We start from the raw sequence: 23,975 nt of genomic DNA, 5'->3' as shown, positions 1-23,975 counted from the left end.
GCAAGGAACTTGCAGCCCTATAAAGGACAGATGACTTGCAGTCAGTACTTTTCCCTTTTCTCCCATCAGTATGATCTCAGGACATTCCTGATAAAATAATGCAACACCAAATGAAAAAATTATGCTTTATAAAACTTTATTCAAAGAACAGATTTATTTCCATTTTTCTTCTCTAATGCTTAACAATACTCTTCTGTAAACTTCTGTAAACAATGACTGATAATTAAGTTAGTATCTTCCCATCCATTTGTAAGGAGACACTAAGGGACTTGCTTCCCCAAGGCCACCCAAGATAAGGAGCAGAGTTTCCACGGTGAAATGGAGAGAAAAAGGAGCCAGAGACTCCTTTGACTTTAAATTCAAAAAATATCAAAGATGGGTCATGCTGTATTTCTCTATTTCAGGTTAAGTCAGGGGGCAGGGCCAGGCAATTGTCTCATGCTGGATCCCGTCATGTAGGCTGAGTAAAATTTTAAAAGGATTCTCAGTTGGCTGTTGCTATCTTCTAAAGGCAACACACTAGTCTTTTAATAGAGTTAACCAAAAAGAAGGCAATACAGAGAAAAAAATATAATATAAACATCCCTTAGCTTTTTTTTGCAAAAATGAATTAGTAACTTGGGAAAAGAAATGGAAAGGAGAAAGTACACCACCTCTGGTTGTCTCTTTTTAAAAATATGTACTAATCAGTTCCTCATGCTACCTCTTATCCCCTTATTGAGCAAATTAAAAGAGCTATTAAAAAAATACTAACACCCTCAATCCATAGGTGGAAAGTCCAGGAAAACAAATTCCCACATTAACTATGTCAGAAAATCTGAAAGAGGTGAATGTCATGTTTCATTTTCATTCTTTTGGACTTCAAGTTTATCATTGCATTGATGAGTTCTAAAGCCTTTCAAAGTTGTTTTTTTTTTCCCTATCAAGTTGTTATCCTCATTCTTTTCACTTTACCCTGCATCAATTTATAAAGATCTTTCCTGTAGAGGGCTGAAACTATTGGGTTAGTGCACTGAGGTCGGAACTGCTGAGCGCTTGAGGCTAACTACTGATTGGACAGTAGTCTATGGGCACATGTTTGGAAAATGGTCCTTTCCACTATCTGTATTGGCTCAATGATTGGTGTATAGAGGATTGTAGGAGGGACTAGGGGGTGGAATAAAATGAGCCAGGGAGATACTCTCAGCCAAGTAGACTAGAGAGAATATGCTTCCATCCTGTTCAATCCTGAGTCTAAGACCAAGAATAAAGACTGAGGACTTTTGCTTATCCTGACTCCGGCTTATTCTGGGGTGTCCTGGGCGCTAGTGCAGTCGTTACACTTTCCAGTTTCTTAAATTATCTATTTTATCGTTTCTTATGACATACTAATATTCTATTACATTTATATTTCATTATTTATTTATCCAATACAATTTGTTCCCCAATAGTTTCCAATTTTTGGTTACCATGAAATGAGCTGATATATATACTTTTTTAAACTTTGTCTTTGGTTTTTATTTTGGTTTGTTTTCTTTTACAGCATGACAATTATGCAAAACATTCCATAAAAGTAATGTTGCAAAAGAAAACGTAGTTCTCCTCTCATCCATCCCCCTAAAGAAAAATAAAGTTAGAAAGAAAAGTATGTTTCAATCTGTATGCTGACACAATCAGTTCTTTCTTTGGGATTTGGATAGCATTTTTCATCATAAGTCCTTCAGAGTACCTGAATCACTGTACTGTTGAGAATTGCAAAGTCATTCAGAGTTGATTATCCTATAACACTGCTATTTGTACACCAACATTTGACTTTGCTTGAGTTCATGGATGACTTTCCAGGTTTTTCTGAAAGCATCTTGCTCTTCACTTCCCACAGAATAACAATATTCCATCAAAGTCACATACCACAATTTATTCAACCATTTCCCAATTGATGGGCATCCCCTCAATTTCCAATTCTTTGCCCTGAGAAAAGAGCTGCTATCAATTATTTTTGTAGATATAGGTCCTTTTCCTTTTTCAAAAAAATCTTCTGGATTCATGCTTAGTAGTAGTATGCTAGGTCAAAGGATATGCATGATTTTATAGCCTTTTGATCATTTATCTCTTGGGGAATTTTTAAAAATAAATTTGACTCTGGAACTCAATTTTTAAAATGAATATTGAAAATAGTTTTTACATATAACTGGGGAAAAATGAAATGCTAAATTAATTTTTTTTTAAAAGGAGCTGCTATGATTTTGTATATGCATGTGTGTGTATTTATACATACACACACATACATACATATACAGATGGATACGAATGGATATATCTTTTTCTTCTTTCCTTGATTTCTTTGGGGTGTAGACGCTGAAGTGACATAATTGAGTTAGAATATGTACAATGTAGTGACTTTTTCAGAATAGTTACAAATTGCTTCCCAAAATCACTAGACAAACTCACCGTTCCATTAACCATGCACTAATGTACTTGTTTTCTCATAGCTCTTCCAACATTTGTCCATTTCTTCATTTTATCATCTTTGATAAGCACGAGGTGGAATTTAAAGTACATTCAATTGTATTTATCTTATTATTAGTGATTCAGGGTATTTTTACATGATTGTTGATTACCTGGATTTCTTATTTTGAAAACTATGGATGACATCTTTTAACCATTTATGTATTGGAGAATGGCTTATAAATCTGAATGAGATTTATCTTGTATATCTTAGATATGACTTTTATTTTAAAATGTACTGAAAAACATTTTTTCCAGTTATCTGTTTCCATTAGTTTTGTGTGTAAAAAAATTTTAAAATTTCATATTATCAAAATTTTTCTTTTTATCATGTGAAGCTTTCCATTATTTGTTTAGTCAGGAACTCTTTCCCATCTGTAAATCTAAGAGGTTTTCCTCTTTGCTCCTCCTACTTGTTTATTATGTGAATTTTTATGACTAGTTCATATACACATTTGGAGCTTATCTTAGTCTATGGCATAAGGTGTTTTTGGCCAGACTGCCATCCAGTTTTCCAGGAGCTTTTTGTCAAATATTGGAACCTTCCCATACTACTTATGGTTTATCAAAAAACGCAAATTATATTATTGTATATACATTGTTTAAATGTTTGTTTGCATCTGTATATTGTATATCTAATTTATTCCACTAATGGTGTGGTTTTTTTTTTTAAACCATTACCAAATGTTTACTTCTTTTTAGTAAAATTTGAGATCTGGTACTGATAGATTCTTGTCCTTCTCAATTTTTGGTTGGTGCTTCACACTGCTGACCTTTTCATCTACAGTACATTAAAACCCTCAGATGTTTTTTTTTTTCCCCCAGAACTATCTAATTATTATTCTCTCATTTTGTATGTTTTATATTTTTTTAACAAAATGTTACATTTCTTCCTACTGAATTCCATCTTATTTGTTAAATTCATCCCATTCTCTGGATTAATTCTACTACCTGGTATATTAGCTATCTTTCACAGTTTTGAGTAATCTACAAATTTGATGAACATATGATCTATGCCTTCATCTAATTCATGGATTTTTGTAAGATTATATGATCACAGATTTAGTTTGGGAAGGTACCTTGGATTCATTCTAGTTCAATCCCCTTATTTTACAGATAAGGAACTATACAGCCCAGACTAATTGTCCAAGGATTCTCATGGCTTATAAAACAGTAGAGATTTGAACTCAGGCTCCAAATCTAGTACAATGCTCTTTCTACTTGCCGCTTCCCAATCCTACTCACCTCTTCTAGAATTCAGAATCAAACTCCTAGAAAAAAGTTATTTATAGTCACTTCAGAGGCAGTTAAGATGGTGCAGAGGAACACTGGATCTGGAGTCAGAAAGGCTTGAGTTCACCCAGTGATACCCAGTCTCAAACACTCATTAGCTGTACAAACTTCAGCCAAGTCACTTTGTCTGCCTTAGTTTCCTCAACTATAAAATGAGGATAAGAATAGTACCTACCTCTCAAGGTGGTTGGGAGGACCAAATATTTACAAAGTGCTTTATAAACAGCAAAATGTCATGTAAATGTGAGCCATTTGTTATTTTTGTTAAGGCATGTGGTAAACCTTAAAGTGCTAAGTAAATGTTAGCTATTACTATTACCGTGAAAGTATTCTGCAAATCTTAAAGTAATAACTAATAACAAAAATGACAACAAACATTTAAATAATATCTCCTAAGTGCCAGGTACTGTGCTAAGCCTTTTACACTTATCTCATTTGACTTAACAACCCTGGAGGTAGGTACTAAAATGGTTATCCCCAAACTGAGGCAAACAGGATGTGTGACTTGCCCAGGATCACACAGCACTTGAACTTGGTTAAACAGTTATCACCACAGTCTGATGAATAGAACCACTGCATAAGACAACATGAAACCAGACATAGCAAAAGAACTGAAGTCCCTCAACACGAGCAACTTCCAATTGGAACACGAAGTGGAGCTGTCAGGACAGACCCCTTAAATACTACAGCTGAAAATTCAGGACTCTGACTTCCCATTGTAAAATACCGGGTTTTTCAAAAAAGAATTTTACATGTCCTTTGTTGTTGTTCGGTCCTGTCTCCTTATGACCCTATTTGGACTTTGGGCGGGGGAGGCGGGGGCAAAGATACTATAGTGATTCATTATTTTCTTCTCATTTTACAGATGAGGAAACTGAGACAGATAGGATTAAATGACTTGCTCAGAACCACACAGCCTAAGATCTGAGCCAGATTTGAACTTGAGGCAAAAAAAAAAGCCTTCTTGACTCCAAGCCTGGCATTCTCTCCACTGTACCACCATTGCCCTTAAATCCTCTCAGTGAAGAACAAACTCTAGAAGTCAGGACTAGGAAAAAGAATAGGAACATAAGAAAAGCAAAGATGAGACAGGGAACTGAAGATCTGACTCCTGAGGATAAGAAATGCTGCTATCAAACATTCTAAGTGCTACAGAAAAGGATGCTCCTGTGGGAATGTCAAGAAATGGGCTGTGGAAATCAGGATACAACTCACCCAAGAACTCAAGAAAAGATACTTGTATTCTTCCATGCACAAGAAGGTTGACACATCGCAAAATGTTGAGGCTCAGGAAGAGATGTCTACGTGGTGCCTTTCTGAGAAGACGCAAAAAATGTCCCTGACATCAATGCAAAGTGTATTTATAGGATGCAGTGCACTCCGGGGTGCGGCATATGGCAAGCATGATAAAAAACAAAACAGGATCTCATTCTTGATCCTGAAGTTCCAGCCTGCTAAGCCTCTTTCAAAGAGACCAACACCACAGAATATTTAAATCCACATTATTTGCATTTCCCTCTCTCAATCTTAAAGAACAAATAGATCTTTTTTTTTTCCTCCTTAGCAAATTTCTCCATCCATACTTTTAGCTAAGAGTTATATGTAATATATTAATGAACCATCCTGGCTCGATCACATCTGGGATGCAGGATTTAATTGTGGATGACATATTTCAGAACCAGAATAAATCTGAGGCTATCTAGTCAAATCACTTTATTTTATAGATAAGGAAATTAAGGCATGATTGCATCTGGGAAAGTGAATAGCACTTTTAACAACCCCAAGCTATTTCCTGCCATTTGAGCCCATCATTTTAATAACAGTATTCTTCCTATAATAGTAGAGAGGCTCAAGTGATGGACTACCACCATCTTAGAGAAATCAAAGAGCATTGGAGGCCCCCAAGATGCAAGAGGCAGCATATTATTAGTGATACACAGTGAGCAAGAGGTATTATAAAAGACATCCTCATTATATAGAGGATATATATAGAGTCCATTTTAACACTTTTTAAATACCTAGTGTGTACCCAAAAGTACATATGTACTAAGAGAGAATACAGTGACAAAAAATTAACTTTCCCTGCGCTCAGGGAGCTGATGTTATAACACAGGAGACAACATGCATATTAACCAATAAATATAAGAGGGCACAGTGGTCCAGGCAGTGGGTTAGAAAAGGCACTGAGGGGGATCAGGAAAAGATTCCTGTAGAAAATATGGCCTGAATAGGGTTTTGTAGGTAATGAAGATCTTTAAGATGGAGCAATGAAATGAGAGCACATTTCAGCCATAAGGATTAGCCAGATCTCCCTTTACACTTTAAAATTCTAGTGCCTTTCCCTCTGCTGACCATTTCCTATTTATCCTGAGCAGAACTAGTTTGTATATAATTGTCCTCATGTTTTCTTCATTAGACTGAGCTCTTTGAGGACAAGGACTGTTTTTTGCTTTTCCTCCTCTCCCTGGTGCTTACTAGCACAGTGTCTAGTGTATAGTAGGCACTTAATAAATGCTTACCTAAGGGTATCACTGGAGTATGTTGAATAGAGGAACGACAGATATATACCTTAGGAAACTCAAATCATAGAGAAAATAGACATGAGAAAGAGGGGTTGATGGCAAGAGGATGTTGCAACAAAGTCCGTTGATAAGCATTTAAGTGTCTACTATATGCATAGCTCTGTGCTAAATTTGAGGGATTCAGAAAGAAACAAAGAACAGTTCTTGCCCTCAAGAGGCTTGGGGATGGAAAGTGTGATCTGGCCCTGGCAGCGGCTCAGTAACTATTTCAGCACAGCCTCTGTAGGTCTGGCCTGAAGAGTTCTGTCCCAGGTAGGAAGAGTGCAGGAAAGGAACAAGAAGGAAAGAATCCTAGCAGATGGTTTCAGCATTCTGCCTGTTTTCTCTCTTCACACAGACAATACACGTCCTCCTTGCCTCTACCTCTTAGAAATCTCTAGTTTCTACCAAAGCTCAGCTTAAGTGTCATATCCTAAACCTCCTCAAGCTGCCATTGCCTCCCCCTTAAATTACCTTGTAATTATTCTGCACCCACTTCTATATACACGTGTTATCTCCTTCTATAGAAGGTCAGCTTCCTTTGTAGCAAATGTTTCACTTCTGCCCTTGTATCCTTGTATCTAACACAGTAGGTGCTTAAATAAAACAAACTAAAGCTTGTTTATTCATTGAGTATGTCTGCCACCCATTAGCAGTGCCACAGGATGGGTCCTGCATAGCACCCAACACTGGCAACATCTCACACTCTCAACACCATCATCCCTACTGTTGGAGAAAGTTCACAAAAACAGACATCCAAACATCTCACCATTAACTAACAAGATCCAAGAGCCAAGATTCCTCTCCATCCGATGATGCAAAATGTGGTCACTATCACAGAAACATTTGTTGTGAGGCACAAATGAGACAGTGCAAAGTGCTTAACACAGTGTCAGGTACAGAGTAAGCGCTACATAAATGTTAGTTATTACCGTTATTAACAGTCTGGGAGTATTCCGTACAGAACGCAATCACAGTGAACGAGCAGGTAGAAATAAGGATCAATGTAGATCATAAATAAAACAAAATTAAATTCACATTATGTTGGCAACCGAGTGCGCTTCAGGTTGCTTTCCTACAGAATGAGATGAATGTGTGAATATCCACCTGAATACCTTTAAGTGTTGATCAATATTTAATTTCACCTAATTTTAATCCTAGGCTGAAATTTTTCTGTGGTGTTAGTCATGCAGCAAATTTCTTCTTTGGGAAAACCTCTAATGCAAAGCTAATGGAGTCAAGTTGGGGAGACCTTTAGAGGGTGAATGAATCAGGCAACAAGTATTTATCAAGATGTGAGGGACTGGACATCATGTGAGTTGCTTGGGATAAAAAGAGCAAAATAAAAGCCCCTCAATATCCTAGTGGAAGAAACTACACATGTATGTGTAAGCACACGAAGAGCAGATACAAAAGAACCTTTGAGGAAAAGCTTCATGTAGAAGGCGACTTTTGAGCTGAGTCTTGAAAGAAACCAGTGATTCCAAAATGGAGGAAAGGAACGCATCTCAAGCTTTGGCCAGTGCAAAGACGTAGCAAGTGAAAAGGGGTCGTGTTTGAAGAAACACACAAAGGCCAGTGCTGCTCGATACCAGGAGAGAGGGAAGGGAATGAGGTAGAAGACGACAAGAAGGTAGTAAGTGGACAAATCAAAACCACCTGACAGGCTTTCAAAGCCAGAGAGAATTCTACGTCCTGGAGGTGATAGGACGGTGAGGTCTGTGCATTAGATGGAGGGCGGATTAGGGCACAAAACTCCTCGCAGGTGATGGCAGTCGTCCAGGGAGGTGATGAAGACATGGGGGAGCTCCAAGGAGAAAGGGCACTTACCCAAGAGATGCTGCAGATTGGACATGGGAGGTAAGGGAATAGTCAGGGATGACCCGTAGGCTGGGAGCCAGGATGGCGGAGAGGATGGTGACAGCTCCCAGGTTATTGGTAGCAATGGAGATGGAGGAAGGAGAAGGGGAATGAGCTCCCTTCTGGACGAGGCACGTTTAAGGACTCTGGGACATCCAATTAGAGACATCCCCTAGGTGACGCAAGGCCAGAGGGCAGAGCAGAGGACAAATCTAGATTAAGAGACCTAAGAAGTATCATCACCAAGAAGCTAATGAGATCACCAAACGAAATGCTACAGGAGAAGAGAAACTTGTATATCAGAGCCGAGGTTGCCTGCAGTTAGGGGTGAGCTGGATGAAGATCCAGACAAGGGGTGGTCATACAGAGAGAACTGGGCTACAAACCCCTAGGAAGGAGAGAGTACCAAAGAAAAGCAGGTGATTGATAAGGTCAAAGGCTGTAGGTGAGGCCAGGAAAGATAAGGACCAAAAAAATACTGGCCGAAGTGCACCAGACTGATTTTCTGAAAACTGGTTCTTTCTAATCTTAGCCTGATGTGTAAAGCCACATATAATGAGTGAATGGAATACAAAATGAAAAGGACACACAAACAGAAATCCCTGAGGCAAGAGACCTCAATGGCTTTATTCAAAAAAAAGACTTACTTCTTAAAAATAAGGATAAAATTATCTTTACGATGAACTAACTGAAACTTAGGACCTAAGCTTACATTATTTCACCAACACCGCTTTTGCTATAAAATGAGTTGAACCTCATTATTGGATTTTATATGCTTTTTCACTAGAAAAAAAACAATGGTCCAAACCTGAACTATAGCAAAGGACACTTCAATTGAATCTACAGTACAAATTGAGAGCATGTCTATACAAGCATTTCCAAAGTGCAACATGTGGTTGAGCACAGCTAGATTTGCACCTAGGTGCTGGAGACTAAAACAGGTAAATTTGAATTTGAATTTTATAAGTCCTAACTTGGGAATCCATTTATTTCTGTTCTTTTCCCTCCTCATCAAAAGTCAAAAAACTTAGTTCCTTTATTGTGCAAACATTTTGTAAAAGCTACAACTTTCCTCCCTGCCCAGCCCCTGCCTCTTGGTCTCTGCATAACTGAATTATACATTTTAAACTACAATCCCACAATCCAATCTGTGGGTTGCCTCTGAATTTCCCTGGGCATCAGAAGTAAATAGGAAAAAACATTCCACCAGCAAAGCTTGTGCACAATGCCAACGGCACAGAGACTCAAGATTCAATTGGCATCTCCAATGAAAGCTCTGAGAGTATGAGATCATATCTTACATGAAATTTATCAATTAGAGTAAAAGTTCTCCTTTCTGTCCAGATGTCCTTGCAGGGCTGGCCTCCAAGATGCCAGGATGCCATTCTGGATAGGTACGTTCATGATTCTGAAACTTCAGATACCTGGTCATTCTTAGTTTTTCCTAGTGGCTCTGCCTTGGAGTTAAGTCCAAAAAAGTCATTTTGGATGATGTATCGAACACACTGCAAAATCACATTTCTTTCATGTCTTATGTCCTGTGCTAAAAGCTGAAAAAAAAAGAAAATATTCACCAATTAATTAAATATAAGGGAAAGATGGTCACCTATAGAAGTATCCCCAAATCTGTATACAACCAAATGAGTTATGTATATATGAAGAGCTATACATACATGTGGGTCTGTCTGCAAACTTGGAAGAAGGAAGTAGAAAAATGAGAAAATGAAGGGGAGAAAGAGAAGCAAAAAATTGGGCTTCTCTGAAGAGGGAAATTAAAAATCCAAATGAGATAGAATTAAAATGACTCTAACCTTTGTAGACTTCTGAAAAACTAGACTTGGAAAACTGGCACTATTACTACTAATAACCTGGGATTATCATTGGAGAAGTAGAGAATCCCTGAAGTTCAAGAAGCACTGTCTCCAGTAATCGGACAAGCTAATATGTTGCAAAGAAAGGGCAACGGCTCTATCAAATGTCATTTCTCTTGCTAAATAAAACCAGGGAGATAATATATTTAGTGACAAGAAACAGGGTAACTTGGTTACCTAGAGTTTTATTCTGCTGTGTTAAAAATTATAAAGCAGCCATAGATAATAGATATAGCTATTATGTCTATATATGTATATAGCATTTTTGTTTTACTTTCCTGTAGTCAAACTACATCTAAATATATATTAATAGCACGCAGTGGTGAAGGGTACTTTCATATTGGTAAAAGATCTTACCAGAGGAAACTCAGATTTTTCACAGACCATCAAATAAAGGAAGTAAAGGAAGAGAAGCATTTATATAGCACCTATTATGTGCTAGGATCTGTGCTAATGGCTTTTATAAATAATATCTCATCTTATCCTCAAAACAACTCTGGGAGGTTAAGCGTTTTGTTATTTATTATTATTAGCATGGTTGTGGTTTGGTGATGGTGGTTACCAGAATGTGGTAATGATCATTTTTGTATCTTACATTTGTTTAAGGATATGTCTTCTTAACTGCATCATCATCTCAGTGAAATCTCAAATATTAAAAATCAATCTCAACTTATATTTCTCTCCCATTTTGTCACATCTAAACTCTCATGTTGTTGTCAGGTTCAGTTTAACTCTGATCATTTATCATTTATCAACCTTAAAGAGAAAAAAGCCAAAACTTCCATCCTCATGGCAGACCATGAAGAAAAATCTCTTACCATCTCTAGGAGGTGTGGACGTCTTTTCCGTGGTTCAGAAATTGTCTTTTTTCTGTAGAGGTTTTTCTTATACCTAAAATTTTTTTTCATCCAATTTTTCCTTAAGTTCTTAGTCTTAATCTCAGGGAGGTTTCTTCCTCGTGTCTGGATATCTTGACTTGGACTCTGAGGGACATCATTGAGGATGACCTGGTTTTCTGCTGAGGGCTCTGCTTCTATCTTGATGGAAGTTTCTAAAACAAATAGAGGAAAACAAAATTACAAATCCTTAAAAAAAAAAAAAATGGATGAATTGAACTGATGGAAGAAAAGGATGGAACAAAGGAAGCAAGTACTTGCTGTGTGCCAAGCCCTGTACTAAGCATTTTACAATTACTTTCATTTAATCCTCAGAAAAACCTGAGAAAGTAGATACCATTATAATACCCATTTTACAGTTTTTATAGCTAGTAAGTGTCTGAGACCCGATTTAAAGTGAAAAAAATGTAATCTCTCTGTATTCAGAGAAGCATCATGGAGGACTCAGCTGAAATTATAAATCAAGAAATTAGAGGATGAAATGGTTTTGATTGTGTGAACTTCTTCAGCAAGTTCAGTTGCCATAGAGCAAAAGCAGAGCAATCCAAGGGCTGTGGTTAACCCAGAAGTAATTTGGAGGCATTAAAGAGTAGCTTGTAAAAAGACAAAGAATTCTAGGATACAACTAGAGAAACACTGATATGGCAAACCTGGTGGTGGATGTGAATAATGATGTGTGAGAGGGAGTGCTTGAGACAATAAGGTTTGGTCAGGGGACCAGAGGTTCAAAGTAGATCTAGTGTAGATAAGAGAGAAAAGGAAGAACAGGAGATTGTGGAAGGTGAATTACTTCATGGAGTAATTCCGAAGAAAGGCACATCTCTGGTGGAGCCACACCAAGGCATGAGGACGCTCCAGTGCTGGGAAGGTAAAGAGAGCACCTGGTTAGATTATTACAGGAAGATGATGGCAGAGTGCAGAAGAGGACCGGGAGATCTTTAAACACAATATTTCTGCCTATCCTTTCTCCAGGGTTTTCCCCCACCTTTTTACCACTTAAGTTTCAAATGCCCAATCAACCCCTTCCACATAACAAGGTTCGTGACTACATAAATTCAGTTTCTGCCACCATGTCACCTCATCTTACACATGTACTGATGAATCAAAGTGCAGAAAGCCATATGAGTGTTCTGGGCCCACCACAGATTAGTGTGACATCATCTCAGCTGGGTCGGACCACTGAGAGACTATGACAGCCTCCCATTCTCTGCAGCAGCTCCTGCAAACCTTCTGTCCCCAGACCTTCTCCGGCCTCTCAGCTGAGACTCTCCTCTCTTGTTCCCCTCTTCCAGTGCTTCTCCATCCCATCTTGCACAATGAAATGGTTTTCCTTCTTCTTTGCCCTCCCTCTCTTCAAGCCTTACAATCAAGTCTCTGGCCTTCTCATTCCATCCAAACTGCTCTCCAAAGTTGCTACAGATCTCAACTGCCAACAGCCCTCCCTCAGTCTTCCTTCTCCTTCTCAACACTCTCTTCTGTCCAGGCTTTTAGGAAATACTTTCCTGATTTTCCTCCTACGATCTGACCACTCCTCTGTCTCCTTTGCTGTCTTTTCTTTCAGAGCACACCTTAAGGTTCTGTCCTGGATTCTCTTTCTACTTCAATCTCATCAGCTTCCATGGATTTAATTATCACCTTTATGCTGATGAGCTTCAAATCTACCTTTCCTGCCCCAGACCTCCAGTCTGGCATCTCCAATTGCCATTTGGACACCTCAACCTGGATGTCCAATAGATATTTCATGTTCAAAACAGAATTTATTATATTTGCTCCTAAATCCCACCCCTCACCCAATTATTGTAGAGGGTTACTCCCAGTCACTCAGGCTCACATCCTAGACTCCTCCCTACCTCTCACCCTACCCTGTCCAAATTGTGGCCAAAACCTCTCAATTTTGCCTTTGTAAGATCCCTCAAATACAACCTTTCTCCTCTTATATTGCCATCCTTCTAATTCAGGCCTTAATCCCCGCAGGTCTGGACTCCTGCAGTAGCCTGCTAGGTGGGAGGGGGTGTCAGTCTCAAGTTTTCCTTTTCCAAAAGCTCATATCACACACCTCCCCCACCCCCAATAAACTCCAGGCTCCCTGTTCCAAGACGGTACCTGATGTTCAGAGCCCTTCATCACTGCAGCCCCTTCCTAGCTTTCCAGTCTGTTTACACCTCGCTCTCTGAGGGAGTGGCGCTGGCTTCCCAGCTGTTGCACAAACAAGATACTCTCTTCCTTCTGGCTGTCTTCCATGCCTCGAACCTTCTTCCTCCTGTACTCTGGTTACTGACCCCCCTGGCTTTTTGAATCCTAATCTCATCTTCTGGGAAGGAGTCTTTCCCAACTCCTTTTAATTCCAGCACCTTCCCTCTGCTAATTATTTCTTATTCATCTTCTAGATAGATTGCTTTGCATATATTTGTTTGCTCTTCATTTTCTCTATAAATGTGTCTGGTCTAACATTTAACACATGACATGAGTTTTCATGTTCCTCATAGGCCCCCAAAGTAGCCTTCCACTTACGGATGATTTTCTGGTACAAACACAAGAATCTTGGTCCTACAACTTCTCTGGCTCTATCACTTTGTGCTTTGCTATGCCAGGAAGGAAAAGAAAGTGGGAAAAATATATGGCAAGGTAGAAGGTGAGTCCCAAAGTAATTTGTGACAATTACAAATGAAGAGCTAGGAAGGAAAAGTTTCAGCTACCAAAGAACTGGGCCACTCAGTGCTTCCTATCATTCCCTCCACTTCAAACACTGATCCATTTATTTTAAAGCAGATGCACAAAAGAGAGAACAAAGCTTGCTGCTGCAGAGGATTATCAAAGTGCACAAGACTATTAGTATCTCCATGGCTTTCTTGGTTTTTGAACCCGTCTTCTCATTTAGGGCTACTTTCCTATCTGCCCTTCATTCTTCCAGTCCAACTTTAATTCTAGTTCCATGAGGTTCCTTCCTACCTCACTCAAAATTCTGTTTATACTTTTTGATGGCCTTAAAATGGCAACACTGAATAAAAGACACTGTGCAAGATAGAAGAAAATACTCTATTAAAAATACCACCTGTTTTAATGGGGTTCAGCAAATCTGGGGCCAGCCTTCTTTACTATCACCTGTCACAAACAAAGTTGATAGGAAAGAAATAATTCCACTTTCACATTAGGCATATTGGATACGAGAGTAACAAAGTCTTTGTTCTTTGTGAAGGAAACAAGGAAGCCAATCAGCTAAGGGATCTTCTATTAGATAAAAAACAGGCTGGTTAAATTTCAACTCAACTGGCTGAAAATAACACAATGCTGCATGTTCATAATACACTGAATGTCATCCCTCTCCCCCCCCCCCCCCTTTTCTTTTCTTTAACAGACCTACTCTTTTTATCCATATGTGGAATTCCTCTGTCAATGTGGATGGACACTTTTTTTGCAACTTACATAGTCTTGACCATTTGGCTGAGAAGCTAAGAAAGTAAGTGAATTGTGCAAGATAACGAAGCCAGTAGTTATCAAGGATAGGAGCTCTTTCTGACTTTAATGTCGGTTCTCGATCTACTTGGCTGCTTCTCTAAATGTCTTCCTTCACAACAGAAGGCTCTATCCTGATCATCTCCAAGTCGCAAAATACCTAAGCAAGAAGAGGCGCTAACCCAGTCAATTCTAAGAATGTTGTCCACTCCCTATAGGGAAGATTTTTGCCAATAAGGTCTCAAAGTTTTCACCAATCTCTTCAACTTCATTCAAACCTTTTTTCATGCTATAAACCTGCTTTTCAGACCATAAGCTGTCATCCTCATCACAAATGAAATCATCTTGTCATAAAAGGAAAAATATCATGAACTGTCATGGCCTGGTTGGAACCTGGCCTCTGCTGCAGCAGAAATCTGTACGTGTACTAAAATGACCCTAGTTATTCACATAACATTTTAACAAGACTTACATATACATGGACTACAGAACTACTATGCTAGGTCAGGCCAACAGTCCATATGGGGGAAGGGAATAAACATTTATATAGGACCTACTATGTGCCAGCATGGTCCTAAGTGCTTTACAAATGTTAACTCATTTGATCTTTATAACAATCTTGTGATCTTCATAACATAACCCAACCCTAGGTGCTATTATTGTCCCCATTTTACCAGTTGAGGAAACTGAGGTGAAAGATTAAGTGATTTGTTACTAAGTGTCTCAAGTGGGAAATGCTTCTAAGAGTGACATTATTGGAGAAGAAATGGTTATTACAATGGAGGAGAACATGGAAGAGCTGAAGAAGAGGAAGGAAAAAAGGAAAAGGAAATATGATGTTGACAACATTACACAGACAGTGTCCCAAAAGTCTTGATGTAGTTACAGGGTTAATTTATTAAAACTACATTAAGACTTTAGGATACCCTGAATCATCCTGTATATAAGTAGCACTTAACGGTTTTTTAAAGATTTTCACATACATTATTTTAGGCTGCCCTTCATGATCTCATCCCTAAAGGCTAAGAATTTATGCTTCACATCCTTGACTTTCTAGAATGACTCACGTCTAAATAAAAAAAAAAATCACTCCCATTTCTGAGGGCATATGCTTTGCTGAAAATGAATGAAGCAGAGCCAAGTTTGCTTTAGTGGTTTCCACCACTCAAGCCTGCCAACCTTTGTAGGCCAGCACCCAATGTGAAGAATTTTTCTCCACCCATGAGAGATGCTGTGCATTTTAATGAACCAACCAACCAACCAACCAACCTTTAGGCTGGTTCTTTGGTCCTGTGTACCTTTCCAAGGAGGTATGGAAAGGGAGTAGAGAAAATAAATGATGATTTGCTACATCATTTAGCATTCCCTTCATTCTTTTTAGTCTTTGGCTCTCATGCTTTTCTCCTCTCCTCTCTTCTCTTTTTCTGCCTGGCTTGATCTAATATACACATTAGGCATCTAATGTGTTTCTAGCTGCATACAGAGATATAAATATAAGCTCAGGCTCAGCTCCTTGAATCTGTCTCACTTTCTTCCTCTCAGGCTGTTCCCACAATCCCCCTGAGCCTCTAGCTTTCTCTCTCCCATGTTTAATATTACCTCTTATGCCAAATTAAAATGGAACTTGAAAGTCAAAATAAAGGATGTGCAATGAAATATGAAAGGGATTTAATAAGTGAATTTCATACTAGAGATTATATTACAGCAAAAAAAAAAAAAAAATGCACTTAAGCAACAACTACTCACCCTCTGGCTCACTTTCTGACCCCGACATGTTCCCGTAGTTAGTCATCAGTAAGCCCAGGGCCGAGGTGACTTCCTTGGGGATGACAACATTTTCTGGCTTCTCTTCCTTGTCGGACTCTAGAAGAGAAGGAAAAGAACTTGAGCATCTTGTCTAGATTCCCATCAAGCTGCTGGACGCCAGTCTCTCTGCCTTGGCCAGCCTAATTGAATCCTGCTCTGGGCCCACCATTGGAAATGTTTTTTAATCTGACCCACAAGTAAAGCAATCCCATTCCTGCTGTCTCTAAAGAACACACTTTCAAAGAGGCAGCAAATCTCTCTTTAGTTTATGCTCTTCACCAAATGGAAGGAACAGAAAGACAAATGGATACCACACATAGCTCAGGTATATCTTATAGCTTGCGGATGTTAGTCCTGCCTTCTCCAAATAATTATAGACTCTGCTATTAATTACAGGTCATACAAACAACATAGTAATGTGTTTAATCTGATCAATATAAGTACCTAACCATCGCCAAACCAAACCAAAATAAAATCACAGTTCCTATCAAGGAATGCAGAAGTATTTTCATTTTAAAATAAAAAGGTTTAAAGGAGACCTTAATATTTAAATAATGCTACAGAGCAGACTCTTAGTCAAGGAATTATGCTGAAATGAAGACATCCAGAGCTTTCAATAATCAGAACTTCTAAAGATTCTAAGCAAAAAAGCAAAACTATTTCGGGGGGGAGGAGATGAGAGAGGGGGAAGAAATCAAATATGGGAATTCAATTAATATTAAAGCCTTTGTCAAAAAGTGAGGCCCCTGCATCAGGTCAAGAAGCAAGCCTCCATGTTGGCCTGGGTCAAAATACCTATATTACTTGGCAATCCTGAAACATCCCATTACATTTGTCCTGGACGATCAGAAAAAAATGAAGGCTGATGACAGGCTTAAGCATAACCTTGTGTACGACAGTGCCAAGCCAATCCACGGGCAGCTAATGGGAAAACCCAACAACATTAAGGAATCGAAGGATTCCATGACCTGCATGCCAATCACTGCCCTCTTCTGGAGGGAAAAAGCCCTTTGTCAGGCACAGCTGTGTCCTCCAGTGGTCACACTCAATACAATTTGCTCTCTTAATCCACTAAAAGGAAGCGAAAGAAGAACCTGTAGTTTGGAAGAGATTCCAAGCTATGATATTTATGTAGATGGTTCCAGGGAAAATAAACACAAGCAGACAAGCAAAGGCCAAGCTGCAGCACCACCATCCAGGCCGAGACGGTGTTGTGTAGGGGGCACAATGTAATGACAGTTTTCACTTCATCCTTTCTTCCACTTCATTTATACTTGTCAGGAGCTTTACTTTTTCCCCGTTTCGTAAAATTTATTTTAAAAATATATATTTAAAGGAAAATAGGCATAACATAGTGCCCAGCTTCTTCTTCCTTTTTCCCTGAGGCAATTGGGGTTAAGTGACTTGCCCAGGGTCACACAGCCAGGAAGGGCTAAGTGTCTGAGATTAGATTTGAACTCAGGTCCTCCTGACTTCAGGGCTGTGGCTCTATCCACTGTGTCACTTAGCTGCCCCATACTTAGCTCCTTTAACCTGTGGTTTGCAACCCCTTATGAAGTTTGCGACTCATAAGGGAATCACAAAATAATGATTTATCATCAATAAATATTTCAGTCCTACCTATTTTATATTTTATATACCTATATGCCTAGGGTCACTTAAAAACTTCTTGTGTAAAAAGGGGTCATAAGTGGAAAAAGCTCAAGTCCCAGTATAATAATAGATCAAGAGTTGGCCTCTGGCTCTAGGGAGACCTAGATTCCAAAGTTCTGCATAGGTCCCATGTTGGTTGAGTGACTCTGGGAAAATCTCAAATGCTCTAAGTAGCAGAGAATGTACCTAACTGCAGTAATAAATTGGTTTTCTCATCTATCAATGAATTTACAGTCTAGTTCCTATTTCTATACTGTCAGAAGCACTTTTACACCATTCTGACAAAGAGGGTCCACAGGTTCCATCAGACTGTCAAAAGGATCTACAACCCAAAAGACATACACCAGTAGTAAGAAGATATTCAATCATGAGAAACATCTTGAACAATATTAGCTCCCTTTTAGCACTGTTCAGCAAGTCCCTTCCAAGAAGGATCTAGCTCATCAGGGTCATTATCACTAGGAAGAATCTCCAAGACCCCCAAACAATGGGCATTTCCAACAGTCAACAGTGAGTCCAGTCACAGACTATTAGCCCCACACTACATCCCACAAACAAGTTTTCTGGCTTAGATGCTTAAGCCAGGGCCAAAATTACTTAACCTATGCAGTTATCAAGGTGAGAATGGAAACATACAAACTGCTTTTTAGTTCCCTCGTGTATCATTCTAAGACAGCAAAGGCCTAAGGAGAGTCAAACTGGAAGGCTCAAGTTTTTATTCATAAGTATATATGAGGACAAGCTTAAGAACATTTTTAAAATGCAAAGCAATCTTCACTCATTTTTAATAAACACAAAACAACACCCTAAATCTTTTAAAAATACTAGGTGAGAAAGTCAAATTATAGAAATGATGGTGGCAAAAACATCAGGACAGTTAATTCATCTTCTCACAAGCTAAAAACCTATGTGGAGTAAAAAAGAAAATACACATATTTAAATACCTTACCCAATAACATTCTCATTTCTTTGAAACACAAAATTACAATGGAAGGAATGGGAAAGGCAATAAGCATTTATTTAGTGCCTACTATATCCCAGGTACTGGGCTAAGTGCTTCTGACAAATATCTAATTTGACCTCAACTGAGAACACATCACTATAATATATATGTGAGTTTTTAAACTCAGTTTCTCTTTTGGAATATTGGTAGCAAAAATCTCTTTCACGCGATTTAAATACTGATTTTTTTTTTCTATTTATGATTGAGTTCTGTGAAATAACTATAGCTATTTAAGAAGTTGTATCCAGAAGGTAACTCAGAAATACATTCAGTTGGTCAATCATTCAACATTTATTTATCTACCATATATGTGCAGGGTGCTATGGGGGTATCAAAAATAAGATACCATCTCTATATTATGGGAGCTTACAGTCTATTAGAGATAGGCATGTAAATAAATAATATGGCAAAGGTGCCAAGAAATAAGAGGGAGGAAGGGTGAAGAAGAAGGGAAGGACAAAAACAGAAAGTCACACAAAGAGAGGGAGTGAGATCACTCTGGCTTTGGGGAGGGGATATAGAAGGAAGATAGCAGTAGGGAAAACTTCATGAAGTAGAAGGGACTTTCAGTCAAGATGGGGATGTAAAAGATGACTATATATAGAGAACACATGCTCTGCACTGCACACAAGCTGGGTGAAGGCATAGGTCGCCAGCACACTTCTGAAGCCCATTCATCCCTCTAGCCCTCTGCGCATCTAGGGAGCAGAATCCACTCAGTTCAGAGGAGCTTCCAGAGAGGTTTCCCATGCTGCCCAAATGCAAGCCCTCTATTTAAGGCTTTCATCTCCTTTCATGTTGCTGTGATACTAAAATGTGAATGTGCATGAGCAGAAGTAAGGAAAAACACTTTAGAATAAGATCTGGCCAAAGACTTCATATACTATAATGAAAAATGCTAAGCACTCCATTAGCAGAGATTTTGTCAGGCCCTGTTCCCAATGCAGTAAATTTTTTACAGTATCAACTGAAGACAATAGCCTCTAGGTAATCTGTAAGCTGGTCCAAGCTGTGGGGATCAATGTCCTTCTTAGAGTCTGAATAAAATTCTCAGTCAGAACAATCAGAAAAGAAATTGGGATAAGCAAGACCGTCAGGAGTTTTCCATCCTTAGTGACTTAACTCTATTGTAGTCCGATGGCCCTGAATACTTAGTCTGATGCTGCTGTCATCAATGCTCATCTGAACATTAAATAATAGGATCAAATCGCATTATACCACTGTCTGTCTTGTCCCTGGATTACGGGGCAGAAAGAGCTAGAATGGTGAAAGATGAAGAATAGAAAGCTCGTGGGGAGTATTCCATTTTGGCCAAGTAAGGATCCCTTTTCCCTCCACCTACCCACTCCAGTAAAGATTTGTGTCCTTCCCCTCCTCCAATGTTTCTATACTGTAGATCATCAAATACTACGGATTGGATCATAGAATTGCAGAATTTCTGAGAGCAGTTTCACTTGTTAGGAAGCTTTTACTAATAAGTCTGAAATGTGCCCTTCCTATGACCTCCATCCCCTGGACCTTAACTTTGCTCTCTGGAGCTAAGTGGGGCAAGCTGAATCCTTCAACTCTGCAAATATCTGGGCTAAGACTCCTAGATCTGTTGGCAATCTCCTGCAGTCCACTACGGTGCACTGACTGTAATTTACTTCACCTTTCAGAGAGAATAATTTTCTAGGATTTAGAGGGACAGGGCCCCTAGAGATCAGCCTCCAGCCCAAACTCCACATTATACAGGTGAGTAAACAAAGACAGCTAAGTATGTCTCCCTTAATTCTTCTCTTCTCCGGGCTAAATATCCTTAAATTAGTCAACAAATTTTTATTGGAAATGGTTTTGCTTCTCCTCAATAACTCCAATGGGTTATTGGTAACCCAATAGCTACCTTCTATTTGCCAACACCTTAGAATATGGCACCTGAAAATAAGTACCTGCATCTTTACCTGCATCTGCCTCTGGCCGAGTACAGTTGAGTGGGCCTGACATTATGCTTTTATTGATTAGTTGTTAACCTGTCCAGTCTTATCTCACCATAGGCCTTCCTCTTCACAGCCTACTCTCCCACCAAATCAAACAATTCTCTTTCCAGCAAATAGAAACTAAGAGTAACAGTTCAGCCATTACACTCTTTTACACCAATTAACTTCTTTGAGAGATAGATGCTATTACTATTCCCACTTAATACAAGAGAAAACTGAGCCATATAATGTACCATTCCTGGGGTCACACAGCTACTAAAAGTCTGCCTGAGTTCTAGGCCAACACTATGCCCCCTTCAGATCTAGGGCTGGACAGGACCTCTTTAGAAGCCCGGCCTCCTTTTCTTTATTAACAGAGAAACTGTAGTTTAGAGGGGTTCAGAAGCCCAAAGGCATGTAGTTGGCACCCACCAGAGGCTCCGATTCGAGCACTTGCCCCAGCCTGCCAGCCTGTCCTTGGATCCCCAGAATCCCCAGGCCTACAGAATCTCAGCCCTGCTGAGCTCTCTGTGCCAGGATGTGGCCCCAGACTCCTGCTAGGTGAACAGGGAGCCAGGCAGCTAGGAGTAGGGCCTTGGAGAACCCACCAGGGAACAGCCAGGGGGACTCCTCAACTCAAACCAAAATGACTTGTTTCTACAGATGATGGGAAGGAGAAATTCCAACAGGAGTACAAAGCCATATTTTTAAGACTCTCCTATCAAATCACAGATGACAAGATGAGAGATTCCGAGCTGTGTCCAGTGCTTCAAGAAGTCCAGAGTAAGAGCCTTGCCCACATGATCAAGCTTCAGATAAACACGAATAAACAGTTTTGTTGGATGGCAAAGATGCCAAAGCACAGGGATAGTTTGGAGTTGGGAAGACCAGAGTTCAAATGTTGCCTCAGACACTTTTGAGTGGTATAACTGGGCAAGTCCCTTCTCTGGGTCTCAGTTTCCTTATTTGGAAAATGGAGATAACAGAAACCACCTCCCTAAATTGTTGTGAAAATCAATTGAGGTAACACATACAAAGCACTTGGCAAACCTATCTAAATGCTAGGGGATACTACTACAATTATTATGATTTTCATTATTGTTAACTTCAACCTGTCAGCCATCTAGAATTCTCCCAGGTGTCCCAGATTTACACCTTCCTCTTTAGAGAGTGATTTTATAGTATTTAGAGCTGGCAAGGGCACCAAGAGATTATGTGGGCTCTCGTTTTATAGATAAGTAATCTAAGGACTAGAGATAAGACCAGACCTATCCAAGGTTACTTGGGCAGTAAGTGGCGACCCAAAAGTCAAATCCATAGGAGGCCAGGACACACCCGAGGGTCAAGAAGCCCAGCTCCTCCCAGTGCCTTTGAGGACTTGACCAAGCTCCTGAGCCAACCCAGGCATCCTCTTCCAAGTAGTCATGGGGCAACAAAAACTAGCTCAATTCAGTCTACCAGCCCAACAAGCTAGGTGGAAAAGCCAGCAAGGGAAAGTCAATTTTAGGGAGGACAGTCGGGTGCATCAGAAAGGGTGCGACAGGGCCCGGCCTGGGTCTGGACAAACACCAATCACTTTTCCTCTCAGCATCTGCAAAGTGAAGTGCTAGATAAATCCTCCCTAAGATCCCTCTGGCTCCAGAAGTAGATCTTTATTTACTTTTACATCTTCAACAGCACCTGACACCTTTCTCTGCTCTGAAGATTTAGGAAAGAGGGCTGCACGAGGACATCTCAAGGGCCCCCATCTGAGGCAAGAGCCTCATCACTCTGCCTGGCATCTGGCACATTCAAATTCTAGCCAGGATAAGTTCACAGCCAGGTGATCGTGAGAGCTGATCAACCTCTCTGTTCCTTGGGCCTCTCATCTGTAAAACGAGCAAGTAACTAAACTCACTACACCTTTCCACAAAACCAGATTGTCTGTGGCCAATCAGAGAGGAAAAAAGAGGAGACAGAGAGGAGCCAGAAGCTAAGAGGGAGCCTAATAACTGGGGAATGACTGAACCAGCTGTGGCATATTAATGTAATAGAATTATTCTTCTGAGATCCTTGGTAAATGTGATCTGAGAGGAGTGAAGTGTGGGGGAAATAATTCTTTATACAATAACCAAGGATGAGTTCCAGAGACCTACCCTAAGTCAGGTAACCCCTCTGCTGATGGGTGATGGACTCAAGTTACAGCAAGAACCATAAACACTGGACAAAAGTGATAGAAGTGGAGGGAAGAGCACTGACATCCCCCCACATTTCCCCTAGGACCTCACCAGCCTCACTGTCAGCCAGCACACTCAGAGGATCCTTCTGATAGATCTCTGTCTGGACTTCATGCGGCTCTTCTGCTCGACAGCTGCCTGGAGAGGCTGCAGGAGATGCTCCTCGGGCCATATTTTCACCAGTTTCTGGCATTTTCCAGCCTCCGTGCCATTTCTGCCACTTCTGCCACTTCCTGTGCCTCCCATACGAATGCCTCCCGGCTGCTTCGTTTGGATGCTGTTTCCACTTCCTCTGCATCTTTCTGTCAGATACAAAATGTGGAACTTTTTAATAACAAGGATTTTGTTTTTAACTCTCTAAAATACATTTCTTAGGTAGAAATGTAATTCTGAGCACCAGACCCAAATAGTGTCTGATGCCCCCTCTCTACAAGAATGCAAACCCTCCTGAAGGCAGGGACTAATCTTACCTAAAGTTTTTCTCTTCAGCCTAGTGCCCTGCATAGAATTTTATTATGAAAAGGACACTAATATCAAGAAAATAAGAGCTGGAAACAAAATGAAATATTTAACTTTTTAAAAAATAAGGCCGAAGAAGTGGAGAGGTCACTGCTAATCTCACGACGCTTGAGTTACTTTAAAGTAACTTTTTAAAGTACAGGTAAGAATGTAGTTGACAGACAGATCAGCGAAATTCAATGCACTAAATGTGAAGTGTTACTCTATGAGAGGCACATACTGGGCCACGAGAGAGGAAGAATGGGTCTAGTGAAAAATAGAATGGCTCTTGCTACGGACTCCCCATAAAAATGAAATCTATCTAGTTTACAGAAACAAGCAAATAAAAACAATCAACAAAGAACACGTAAATAATATAGCCACAAAGTGTTACAACCCAAGCCTTTTTTTTTTAAACAAGATCCA

At 39.7% G+C, this 23,975-nt stretch overlaps 1 protein-coding gene across 2 annotated transcripts in view; it reads right to left on the bottom strand.

Moving 5' to 3' along the window:
* Nucleotides 1–23,975, bottom strand: part of NUFIP1 (nuclear FMR1 interacting protein 1) — a 56,262-nt gene that overhangs the window by 5,977 nt on the left and 26,310 nt on the right. Inside the window, exons 7-10 of one of the 2 annotated variants that reach the window (XR_007951701.1) lie at nucleotides 23,103–23,353; nucleotides 16,165–16,281; nucleotides 10,888–11,120; nucleotides 9,500–9,748 (exon numbers count right to left, since the gene is read on the bottom strand). Coding sequence is in view for 1 of the 2 variants with exons in the window: in XM_051983845.1 (XP_051839805.1) it covers nucleotides 9,599–9,748; nucleotides 10,888–11,120; nucleotides 16,165–16,281; nucleotides 23,103–23,353 (751 nt within the window). In the remaining variant the exon portion in view is untranslated. Of the gene's footprint in view, nucleotides 1–8,797; nucleotides 9,749–10,887; nucleotides 11,121–16,164; nucleotides 16,282–23,102; nucleotides 23,354–23,975 lie in introns of those variants that run through there. The other variant, XM_051983845.1, reaches the window with a different exon arrangement.

Source organism: Antechinus flavipes, chromosome 3 (assembly GCF_016432865.1).
Source record: "Antechinus flavipes isolate AdamAnt ecotype Samford, QLD, Australia chromosome 3, AdamAnt_v2, whole genome shotgun sequence".
In the NCBI taxonomy this organism is placed as follows: domain Eukaryota; kingdom Metazoa; phylum Chordata; class Mammalia; order Dasyuromorphia; family Dasyuridae; genus Antechinus; species Antechinus flavipes.
This window is presented reverse-complemented; position numbering and strand designations above follow the sequence as displayed.